Source organism: Scyliorhinus canicula, chromosome 11 (assembly GCF_902713615.1).
Source record: "Scyliorhinus canicula chromosome 11, sScyCan1.1, whole genome shotgun sequence".
In the NCBI taxonomy this organism is placed as follows: domain Eukaryota; kingdom Metazoa; phylum Chordata; class Chondrichthyes; order Carcharhiniformes; family Scyliorhinidae; genus Scyliorhinus; species Scyliorhinus canicula.
The window spans coordinates 4,906,161-4,918,650 of record NC_052156.1 but is presented as its reverse complement, the minus strand read 5'-3'; the positions used below and the strand labels follow the sequence as shown (position 1 = coordinate 4,918,650).

Below are 12,490 nucleotides of genomic sequence, written 5' to 3'. Positions count from 1 at the left end.
CGCCACTGAACATGGTAAAATTTGAATTCAATAACAATCTGGAATGAAAAGTCTAATGATGACCATGAAACCATTGTCGATTGTCATAAAAACCCACCTGGGTCACTAACGTCCTTTAGGGAGGGAAATCTGCCGTCCTTACCTGGTCTGGCCTACGTTTGGCTCCAGACCCAGAGCAATATGGTTGATTTAGAGTACCCAATGTTTTTTTTCCCAATTGAGGGGCAATTTAGCGCAGCCAATCCACCTAACCTGCACATCTTTGGGTTGGTAGGGTGGCTAATGTAACCCAACTATTTAAAAAGGGAGGTAGAGAGAAAACAGGGAATCATAGACCAGTCAACCGGACGTTGGTAGTGGGGAAAATGCAAAAGTCCATTTTAAAAGATTTTATAGCTGAGCACTTGGAAAACAGTGGCAGGATCGGACTGAGTTAGCATGGATCGACTGAAATTCTGTGAAGATGTAACCAGTAGGGTTAACGAGGGGGAACCAGTGGATGTGGTTTATTTGGACATGCAGATGGCTTTCGACCACATCCAACAATAGGGATGAATGGGTCTTTTTCAAAATGACAAGCAGTGACTAGTGGGGTACTGCAGGAATCGGGGCCGAATCCCAGATATTCACAATGTATAATAATGAGGGAACTAAATGTAATATCTCCAAATTTGCAGATGACACAAAGTTGGGTGGGAGGGTGAGCTGTGAGGAGGATGCAGAGATGCTTCAGTGGGATTTGGACAGGCTGAGTGAGTGGGCACATGCATGGCAGATGCAGTATAATGTGGATAAATGTGAGGTTATCCACTTTGGTAGCAAAAATGGGAAGGCAGATTATTATCTGAATGCTTATAAATTGAGAGAGGGGAATGTGCAACAAGATTTAGGTGTCCTTGTACACCAGTCACAAAGTACGCATGTAGGTGCAGCAGGCGCTAAAGAAGGCAAATGGTATGTTGGCCTTCATAGCAAGAGGATTTGAGGACAGGAATAGGGATATTTTACTACAATTACACAGGGCCTTGGTGAGGCCACACTTGTGCGCAGTTTTGGTCTCCTTCTCTGAGGAAAGATGTTCTTGCTATAGAGGAAGTGCAGGGAACATTTACCAGACTGATTCCTGGGATTGTGGGAATGACATACGAGGAGAGATTGAGTTAGTTAGAGTTAGATCACTGGAGTTCAGAAGAATGAGGGGGGATCCCATAGAAACCAAGAAAATTCTAACAGGGTGAGACATAGAACATAGAACAGTACAGCACAGAACAGGCCCTTCGGCCCTCGATGTTGTGCCGAGCAATGATCACCCTACTCAAACCCACGTATCCACCCTATACCCGTAATCCCCCAACGCCCAACCTCACTTTTTAGGACATTACGGGCAATTTAGCATGGCCAATCCACCTAACCCGCACATCTTTGGACTGTAGGAGGAAACCGGAGCACCCGGAGGAAACCCACGCACACACGGGGAGGACGTGCAGACTCCACACAGACAGTGACCCAGCCGGGAACCGAACCTGGGACCCTGGAGCTGTGAAGCATTTATGCTAACCACCATGCTACCGTGCTGCCCAAAAGAGACCAGGGTAGATGCAGGAAGGATGTTCCCGATCCTAACCACTCGCTGTGTGAATCTGCCTCCACCACACTCTCAGACAGAACATTCCAGATCCTAACCACTCGCTGTGTGAATCTGTCTCCACCACACTCACATAGTACATTCCAGATCCTAACCGCTCGCTGTGTGAATCTGCCTCCACCACACTCACAGCAGTACATTCCAGATCCTAACCACTCGCTGTGTGAATCTGCCTCCACCACACTCGGACAGTACATTCCAGATCCTAACCACTCGCTATGTGAATCTGCCTCCACCACACTCACAGACAGTACATTCCAGATCCTAACCACTCGCTGTGTGAATCTGTCTCCACCACACTCACAGACAGTACATTCCAGATCCTAACCATTCGCTGTGAGAATCTGTCTCCACCACACTCACAGACAGTACATTCCAGATCCTAACCACTCGCTGTGTGAATCTGCCTCCACCACACTCACAGACAGTACATTCCAGATCCTAACCATTCGCTGTGTGAATCTGTCTCCACCACACTCACAGACAGTACATTCCAGATCCTAACCACTCGCTGTGTGAAAAAGATTTTCCTTGTCTGGTTAATTTTTCACTTGCGGTAACTCTGTGCTGGCTAATACGCAATGCTTCTACCCAGGGAACAGTTTCTCCGTATCGACATACTCTAGGCTGTCATCATTTTGAATACCCCGAGCAAACCTAATGTCGGCTTCTTCTCACTGCAAAGAACAATCTCAGCTTCACCAATTGGGCTATTCCTGTGACTGTTTTCTGCTCCAATGCCTTCATGTCCTTCCTGGGGTGTGGCATTTAGAATTGGGCACAATACCCACATTGAGGCTGAACCTGTGTTTTGTACGGATCATAATCATCTTGTATTGTGTACTCTGTACCCCTTTTGATAAAGCCCAGGATGCCACAGGCTTTATTAATCACTTTTGCAACCTGTCCTGTCACCTTCAATGATTTGTGCGCACACACACCGTGGACCCTCTGTCCCCACACCCCCTTTAGTACAGCGTCCTTTATTTTACATTATGTCTGCTCAATGTGTCATTTTACACCTCTCTGCATTATGTTCCAGCTGCCTCATTTCCACCAGTCCACATAATCTTGGGGTCTTGTCACTACCTTCCTCACAAGACTTTCAACTATTGTGTCGCTTACATCCAAGTCAGGTGATAACGATGGAAGAAACACAGTGGGTCAAATAGTGACCCCTGATGAAGTCCACTAGCATTGCCAGTCCCTTACACCAGCTCACAATCTTATACCACAGTGGTTACCACTGTGGCTTCACAGTGCCAGGGACCCAGGTCCAATTCCCGGCTTGGGTCACTGTCTGTGCGGAGTCTGCACGTTCTCCCCGTGTCTGCGCGAGTTTCCTCCGGGTGCTCCGGTTTCCTCCCACAAGTCCCGAAAGACGCGCTGTTGGGTGACTTGGACATTGTGAATTCTCCCTCTGTGTACCCGAACAGGTGCCGGAATGTGGCATCTAGGGGATTTTCACAGTAACTTCATTGCAGTGTTAATGTCAGCCTACTTGTGACAATAAAGATTATTATTACTGACTAGGGCAGGAGCAAACCTATTGATCGTTTTGACAGTCAGCTGACCGGCTAGGAACGGTTATATTTTCGAATTTTATTCTGGGATGTGGGTGTCAATGACAGTGCTGGCAGTTATTGCCCATCCCTAATTGTCCTGGAACTGAGGGGCTTACTGGGCCATTTCAGAGGGCTTTTTAAAAAATCATTCACATTGTTGCGGATCTTGAGTCACATGTAGGCCAGAGGGTAATAGTGACTCCTTCCCCAAGGGACGTTACTGAACCATATGGATTTCTACAATAATCAACAAGTTTCATAGTCATCGTTAGACTTTTAATCTCAGATTTTTATGGAGCTCAAATTTCACCATCTGACCTGGTGGGATTTGAACTAGGTCTCCCAGAGCATTATCCTGGGTCTCTGAATTTCTAGCCTGGTGACAATACCACTACACCGCCACCTCTCCTATTTCAGGCTCAATCTCAGCCCAGTTATTTCCCAATCTTTGCAAAGCCCTGATTTGAAGAGAGAGAGGCAGACAGGATGAGTGTGTTATTCTCTACTCCCAATCACCAGTTGGTTTACTCTGCTAGTTCAGTTGAGTCAACCACATTGCTGTGGGGCTGGAGTCACGTGTAGGACAGACTGGGAAAGGATGGCAGATTCTTTCCCTAAAAAAAAGGACATTAGTGAACCAGATGGGTTTTTACAACAAATGATAGTTGCCATGATCATCAATTTTCAAAAACTGGAAGCTATTTGATTTTTAAAAAAAATTCCACTAGTTGGTGGGGATGGAATTGGCACTCCCAGAGCCCTTCAATCAGTAAGTAGGCCAGTGACATTTCCACTGTGCAATGTTCCCTAGTAGTTCTTAACCCAATATGTATTTCTGTTCTTTCAGTCCACCCAGCAATTGAACTGAGGCAACATGGCTGGATTTATCCAATCCTTTGGATTGCCACAGCATTGAGTGTTCCCTGTTGTACAACTTGGGGGGGGGGGGGGGGGGGGGCATAACACATTGGTATGGACTATTGAGGCAAGCAAAGGGAGTGACAAATGCATTTATTACAAATGGGATTGTTACACCATTTAAACATTTGAAATGAGAACTTGAAACAGGTAAAATATACCCAAAAGGGAACAATTTCAAACTGTTACAGGTTTCTGACATTGCAGAGCTGTCAATTTCAGGGGAAAAATATCTTGTTATTTCCCCTCCTCTAATATAGCGACATCTGCATTTTAGTCCACTCCCCTCTTAAACAAAAATAGAACTCACTATTTGTACAACTGGAGAAGCAAGCTTACTCTCATCCCAAATCAAACGCTGCACTGGGATGGGAAGGGGGCTGTACCGAGGTAGGTTCCATAACATTTACCTTCTCAGGTAAGCACAAGGGATTCAGAGACTCTTAGGAATGGGAACTCCCACAGGCGTCTCGGCGAAAATACATCTGCCGTCCGATCTCATTGTCTGTGGGATTATGGTCAAAAAGTGGCTCACATTTCCTACAATTTACCAACTCCTTGGTTGGCTTTGGAATTTGCAAATGTCTGCATAACTCATTGGTTTAACAGAACAATCCGCCTTCGCTCCCATTGGAAAAGAAATACATCCGAACATCGCATTTCATAATTTTATTTCAATCAGTCCCCCCCCCCCAAAAACAAATCAGAGTTCCAAAACAGCGATTAAAGTGCTAAAACTACAAATACATTAAACAGCGAAGATTTCCATGGTCAAAACAAAAAAAAATCCATTCAACAGCAAAAAGTCATTTCCTTCTCCGGAAACCAAATAGAAACAGAGAGAGAGAGGGGAGAGGGGGTGAGGACTGGGCAGCTCAGTCTCAGGGGGGGACACACTCCATTTCTTCACTGAAAACAAAAACACAGCTACAACTCGGAATGTGAATTAAAGATTTCACCAGAACCTCATTCAATTTAAATAAGAGCCCGAAACCATTTCCTGCGGACCCGGAAAATTACAAACAGAAATGGAATACAAAACGCGATGGTCTATCCGGCGGGCAGAATCCACAAAGCAGAGATTTTCCGGTTCCCAGTCGGACACTTCATCGATCTTTCAAACTCTGATCGGTTACATCAATGTTACAATGAAATAAAAGGACACCAAAGACTGGCTCCATTGGCTGCATTCAGATATCGCCCCCCTCCTCCCTCCCCCCCGTCCCCGGCTAAATCAAAGTGGGAAATTGCTCCAAATCATTCACAAAGCGAACTTGATCCTCATTTTTTCGAGGTCTGGGTTTTCTTGGGTAGGAGTACGGCCTGGATATTGGGCAGGACGCCTCCCTGGGCGATGGTCACTCCTCCCAGCAGCTTGTTGAGCTCCTCGTCGTTTCTGATGGCGAGCTGGAGGTGGCGGGGGATGATCCTGGTCTTCTTGTTGTCCCGGGCCGCGTTGCCGGCCAGCTCGAGGATCTCGGCGGACAGGTACTCCAGCACGGCGGCCAGGTAGACGGGTGCCCCGGCTCCCACTCGCTCGGCGTAATTGCCTTTCCGCAGCAAACGGTGGACGCGGCCGACGGGGAACTGCAGACCGGCCCGGGAAGAGCGGGACTTGGCCTTAGCCCGGGCTTTGCCGCCGGTCTTACCCCGTCCAGACATCTTCAATCGCTGCTCCCGGAGATACAATAGCACAGCCGCCTGGATACAATGTGACACAATGTAACCGCCTGTCAATTTCTGCTACAATGTAACAAACAAGCTGCTTCGCTTCTAGAAGCCGCATTAATCCCGCCCACTAATACGTCACCGCCTATTAATAACCCACTAGCACCACAGCCATTGGTCAGGTGCAGGCCAGCTCACTCTCCCATTGGCGGTCATTTGGATCCTTCATTTGCATAGTGCCGCATTTGCCATCGCCTCATTGGATTGGGAGCCTGGCTGTCCTTTGGTTGCAGTTTCGGGGTGGGGCTTATTCCATCCAAACCATCTGTTCATGGTGTATTTGTGGACCACCTCCCCAGACATTACACTCTCTTCCCTTCTGCTTGCTCTCCATGTTGTATTCTCACACTCCGCCTCTCTTTCCTCTCTTGTACAGTCCTGCTTTCCTAGCCTGAAAAGCTTTGACAAAGAGTCATTCAGACTCTAACGGTAGCTCCCTCCCCCCTCCCCCTCCTCTCTCTCTCCACAGATGCTGTCAGACTTGAGGTTGCCCAGTATTTTATATTTTTTGTTCTGGGAAGCTGAAATGTTGACAATTTATTTAGTGTGATTAAGTGATTAAGTGAGAGCACAATGTTCAGTGGTACTCTGCAAGAGGTGGACACAGTAAACTGCAGGACGAATAGTGACAGGCCCTGGGCGCAATTCTCCGCACTCACGACGGTGCGGAGAATAGCGGGGGTCGTAAATTTTTACGGCCACGCTAGTCTGACGCCCTCCCGCTATTCTCCCCCCCCCCCCCACGCCCGACTCCCGACACGAATCGCTGCTGCCGCTTTTTTACGGCGAGCAGCGATTCTCAGCTGGCCGATGGGCCGAAGTCCAAGCCCTTTACGGCCGTTTTTACGAACGACAAACACACCTGGTCTGGCCGTTCGTAAAAACGGCCGTAAAGTTCGGATCTTGGCAACCATGGCACCGATTGGCACGGCAGTACCATGGCCGTGCCAAGGGTGCCATGGGCCCGCGATCGGTGGGCACCGATCGCGGGCAGCGGGTCCGATTCCCGTGCACTCTTTGTCCTTCCGCCGCCCCGCTGTATCAATTCGCGGGGCGGCTGAGGGGCATCCCGGCCCGCGCATGCGCGGGTTTCGCGCAATTGCGCGATGACGTCATCCGCGCATGCGCGGGTTGGAGTCTTCCAATCCGCGCATGCGCGGCTGACATCATGTGACGCGTCAGCCGTCACAAACTCTGGCAAGCGGGCTTAACGAAATTCGTTAAGCCCGCGATGCCGGAGTTCACGGCCGCGGCATTCTAGCCCCGACCGGGGACCAGAATCGGTTCCCGGTCGGGGGGGGAGGCTGGCGTCAAACCCGCCCGTTTTTGACGCCAGCCTTACGATTTCTCCCTGTTTGGGAGAATCGCGCCCCAGGGTATTTGAGAGATGAGTAGTTAGGTTTTGCTGTGGTGCAGACGTGAATCCAGATTGGTGTGTTGCCTCCCTGGAGCCAAGGACGTCACTGCTTTAAAAAATGTATTTGATAACAAAAGAACAAAGAAAATTAAAAGCACAGGAACAGGCCCTTTGGCCCTCCAAGCCTGCGCCAACCATGCTGCCCGCCTAACCGAAAACCCTCTTGGTCCGCATCCCACTATTCCCATCCTATTGATGCATTTGTAAAGACGCCCTTTAAACATCACTATCGAACCAGCTTCCACTACCTTTTCCGGTAGCGGGTTGCAGGCACCCACTACCCTCTGTGTAAAAAAAACTTCCCTCGCACATCTCCTCTAAACCTTGCCCCTTGCATCTACGTCCCCTAGTAATTGATTCTTCCACCCTGGGAAAAGCCTCTGACTATCCACTCTGTCTATGCCCCTCATAACCTCGCACACTTCTATCTGGTCGTCCCTCAACCTCTGTCATCCCAGTGAGAACAAACCGAGTTTATCCAACCTCTCCTCGTAACAAATGCTCTCCATACCAGGGACCATCCTGGTAAACCTCCTCTGCACTCTCTCCAAAACCTTCACACCCTTCTGGTAGTGTGCCCACCAGAATTGAACACTATACTCCAAGTGTGGCCGAACTAAAGTTCTATACAGCTGCAGCATAACTTGCCAATTTTTATACTCAATGTCGCGGCCGATGGAGGCATGTATGTAGCTCTGTGTCTCAGTGAATGTCAGTGATTGTATAGCTCTGTGTTTTAAAAAAAATTTAGAGTACCCAATTCATTTTTTCCAATTAAGGGTTAATTTAGTGTGGTCAATCCACCTACCCTGCACATCTTTGGGTTGTGGGGACAAAATCCACGCAAACACGGGGAGAATGTGCAAACTCCGCATGGACAGTGACCCAGAGCTGGGATGGAACCTGGGACCTCAACACCGTGAGGCAGCAGTGCTAGTCACTGCACCACCGTGCTGCCCTGTAGCTCTGTGTCTCAGTGAATGTCACTGATTGTGTCACTCTGTGTTTGAGCGAATGCCAGTGATTGTGTAGCTCTGTGTTTGAGTCAATGTCAGTGATTGTGTAGCTCTGTGTTTGAGCGAATGTCAGTGATTGTGTAGCTCTGTGTTTGAACGAATGTCAGTGATTGTGTAGCTCTGTGTTTGAGCGAATGTCAGTGATTGTGTAGCTCTGTGTTTGAGTGAATGTCAGTGATTGTGTAGCTCTGTGTTTGAGCGAATGCCAGTGATTGTGTAGTTCAGTGTTTGAGCGAATGTCAGTGATTGTGTAGTTCTGTGTTTGAGCGAATGTCAGTAATTGTGTAGCTCTGTGTTTGAGCGAATGTCAGTAATTGTGTAGCTCTGTGTTTGAGCGAATATCAGAGATTGTGTAGTTCTGTGTTTGAGCGAATGTCCCTGATTGTGTAGCTCTGTTTTCAGTCAATGCCAGTGATTGTGTAGCTCTGTGTTTGAGTCAATGTCCGTGATTGTGTAGCTCTGTGTTTGAGTGAATGTCAGTGATTGTGTAGTTCTGTGTTTGAGCGAATGTCCGTGATTGTGTAGCTCTGTGTTTGAGTCAATGCCAGTGATCGTGTAGCTCTGTGTTTGAGTCAATGTCAGTGATTGTGTAGCTCTGTGTTTGAACGAATGTCAGTGATTGTGTAGCTCTGTGTTTAAGTCAATGTCAGTGATTGTGTAGCTCTGTGTTTGAGCGAATGTCAGTGATTGTGTAGCTCTGTGTTTGAGCGAATGTCAGTGATTGTGTAGCTCTGTGTTTGAGTCAATGCCAGTGATTGTGTAGCTCTGTGTTTGAGCGAATGTCAGTGATTATGTCGCTCTGTGTTTGAGCGAATGTCAGTGATTGTGTAGTTCTGTGTTTGAGTCAATGTCAGTGATTGTGTAGCTCTGTGTTTGAGTGAATGTCAGTGATTGTGTAGCTCTGTGTTTGAGCGAATGTCAGTGATTGTGTAGCTCTGTGTTTGAGTCAATGCCAGTGATTGTGTAGCTCTGTGTTTGAGCGAATGTCAGTGATTGTGTAGCTCTGTGTTTTTTTTTAAATTTAGAATATCCAATTCATTTTTTCCAATTAAGGGGCAATTTAATGTGGCCAATCCACCTACCCTGCACATCTTTGGGTTATGGGGGTGAAACCCACGCAGACACGGGGAGAATGTGCAAACTCCACACGGACAGTGACCCAGGGCCGGGATTCGAACCCGGGTCCTCAGCGCTGTAGGCAGCAATGCTAACCACTGTGCCACCGTGCCGCCCGTGTAGCTCTGTGTTTGAGTCAATGTCAGTGATTGTGTAGCTCTGTGTTTGAGCGAATGTCAGTGATTGTGTAGCTCTGTGTTTGAGCGAATGTCAGTAATTGTGTAGCTCTGTGTTTGAGTCAATGCCAGTGATCGTGTAGCTCTGTGTTTGAGTCAATGTCAGTGATTGTGTAGTTCTGTGTTTGAGCGAATGTCAGTGATTGTGTAGCTCTGTGTTTGAGCGAATGTCAGTGATTGTGTAGTTCTGTGTTTGAGCGAATGTCAGTGATTGTGTAGCTCTGTGTTTGAGTCAATGCCAGTGATTGTGTAGCTCTGTGTTTGAGCGAATGTCAGTAATTGTGTAGCTCTGTGTTTGAGCGAATGTCAGTAATTGTGTAGCTCTGTGTTTGAGCGAATGTCAGTGATTGTGTAGCTCTGTGTTTGAGCGAATGTCAGTGATTGTGTAGCTCTGTGTTTGAGCGAATGTCAGTGATTGTGTAGCTCTGTGTTTGAGTGAATGTCAGTGATTGTGTAGCTCTGTGTTTGAGCGAATGTCAGTGATTGTGTAGCTCTGTGTTTGAGCGAATGTCAGTGACTGTGTAGCTCTGTGTTTGAGCGAATGCCACTGATTGTGTAGCTCTGTGTTTGAGTGAATGTCAGTGATTGTGTAGCTCTGTGTTTGAGCGAATGTCAGTGATTGTGTAGCTCTGTGTTTGAGCGAATGTCAGTGATTGTGTAGCTCTGTGTTTGAGTCAATGCCAGTGATTGTGTAGCTCTGTGTTTGAGTCAATGCCAGTGATTGTGTAGCTCTGTGTTTGAGTCAATGTCAGTGATTGTGTAGTTCTGTGTTTGAGCGAATGTCAGTGATTGTGTAGCTCTGTGTTTGAGTCAATGTCAGTGATTGTGTAGTTCTGTGTTTGAGCGAATGTCAGTGATTGTGTAGCTCTGTGTTTGAGTCAATGTCAGTGATTGTGTAGCTCTGTGTTTGAGCGAGTGCCAGTGATTGTGTAGCTCTGTGTTTGAGCGAATGTCAGTGATTGTGTAGCTCTGTGTTTGAGTGAATGTCAGTGATTGTGTAGCTCTGTGTTTGAGCGAATGTCAGTGATTGTGTAGCTCTGTGTTTGAGCGAATGTCAGTGACTGTGTAGCTCTGTGTTTGAGCGAATGCCACTGATTGTGTAGCTCTGTGTTTGAGTGAATGTCAGTGATTGTGTAGCTCTGTGTTTGAGCGAATGTCAGTGATTGTGTAGCTCTGTGTTTGAGCGAATGTCAGTGATTGTGTAGCTCTGTGTTTGAGTCAATGCCAGTGATTGTGTAGCTCTGTGTTTGAGTCAATGCCAGTGATTGTGTAGCTCTGTGTTTGAGTCAATGTCAGTGATTGTGTAGTTCTGTGTTTGAGCGAATGTCAGTGATTGTGTAGCTCTGTGTTTGAGTCAATGTCAGTGATTGTGTAGTTCTGTGTTTGAGCGAATGTCAGTGATTGTGTAGCTCTGTGTTTGAGTCAATGTCAGTGATTGTGTAGCTCTGTGTTTGAGCGAGTGCCAGTGATTGTGTAGCTCTGTGTTTGAGTCAATGTCAGTGATTGTGTAGCTCTGTGTTTGAGCGAATGTCAGTGATTGTGTAGTTCTGTGTTTGAGCGAATGCCAGTGATTGTGTAGCTCTGTGTTTGAACGAATGTCAGTGATTGTGTAGCTCTGTGTTTGAGTCAATGTCAGTGATTGTGTAGCTCTGTGTTTGAGCGAATGTCAGTGATTGTGTAGCTCTGTGTTTGAACGAATGTCAGTGATTGTGTAGCTCTGTGTTTGAGTCAATGTCAGTGATTGTGTAGCTCTGTGTTTGAGCGAATGTCAGTGACTGTGTAGCTCTGTGTTTGAGTCAATGTCAGTGATTGTGTAGCTCTGTGTTAGAGCGAATGTCAGTGATTGTGTAGCTCTGTGTTTGAGCGAATGTCAGTGATTGTGTAGCTCTGTGTTTGAGTGAATGTCAGTGATTGTGTAGCTCTGTGTTTGAGCGAATGCCACTGATTGTGTAGCTCTGTGTTTGAGCGAATGTCAGTGATTGTGTAGCTCTGTGTTTGAGCGAATGTCAGTGATTGTGTAGCTCTGTGTTTGAGCGAATGTCAGTGATTGTGTAGCTCTGTGTTTGAGCGAATGTCAGTGATTATGTAGCTCTGTGTTTGAGCGAATGTCAGTGATTGTGTAGCTCTGTGTTTGAGCGAATGTCAGTGATTGTGTAGCTCTGTGTTTGAGTCAATGCCAGTGATTGTGTAGCTCTGTGTTTGAGCGAATGTCAGTGATTGTGTAGCTCTGTGTTTTTTTTTAAATTTAGAATATCCAATTCATTTTTTCCAATTAAGGGGCAATTTAATGTGGCCAATCCACCTACCCTGCACATCTTTGGGTTATGGGGGTGAAACCCACGCAGACACGGGGAGAATGTGCAAACTCCACACGGACAGTGACCCAGGGCCGGGATTCGAACCCGGGTCCTCAGCGCTGTAGGCAGCAATGCTAACCACTGTGCCACCGTGCCGCCCGTGTAGCTCTGTGTTTGAGTCAATGTCAGTGATTGTGTAGCTCTGTGTTTGAGCGAATGTCAGTGATTGTGTAGCTCTGTGTTTGAGCGAATGTCAGTAATTGTGTAGCTCTGTGTTTGAGTCAATGCCAGTGATCGTGTAGCTCTGTGTTTGAGTCAATGTCAGTGATTGTGTAGTTCTGTGTTTGAGCGAATGTCAGTGATTGTGTAGCTCTGTGTTTGAGCGAATGTCAGTGATTGTGTAGTTCTGTGTTTGAGCGAATGTCAGTGATTGTGTAGCTCTGTGTTTGAGTCAATGCCAGTGATTGTGTAGCTCTGTGTTTGAGCGAATGTCAGTAATTGTGTAGCTCTGTGTTTGAGCGAATGTCAGTAATTGTGTAGCTCTGTGTTTGAGCGAATGTCAGTGATTATGTAGCTCTGTGTTTGAGCGAATGTCAGTGATTGTGTAGCTCT

General features: G+C 47.0%; 1 protein-coding gene across 1 annotated transcript; it reads right to left on the bottom strand.

Moving 5' to 3' along the window:
* Positions 1-4,782: 4,782 nt before the first annotated feature.
* Positions 4,783-5,882, bottom strand: LOC119973727 (histone H2A). Its single transcript, XM_038812134.1, has one exon. It carries the CDS (start codon positions 5,788-5,790, stop codon positions 5,410-5,412), a length of 381 nt encoding a protein of 126 aa, XP_038668062.1. The 5' UTR covers positions 5,791-5,882; the 3' UTR covers positions 4,783-5,409.
* Between the last annotated feature and the right edge of the window lie 6,608 nt (positions 5,883-12,490).

Coding starts and splice junctions, on each gene's coding strand:
- LOC119973727 (XM_038812134.1), bottom strand. CDS start 5,790: ATGTCTGGACGGGGTAAGACCGGCGGCAAAGCCCGGGCTAAGGCCAAG.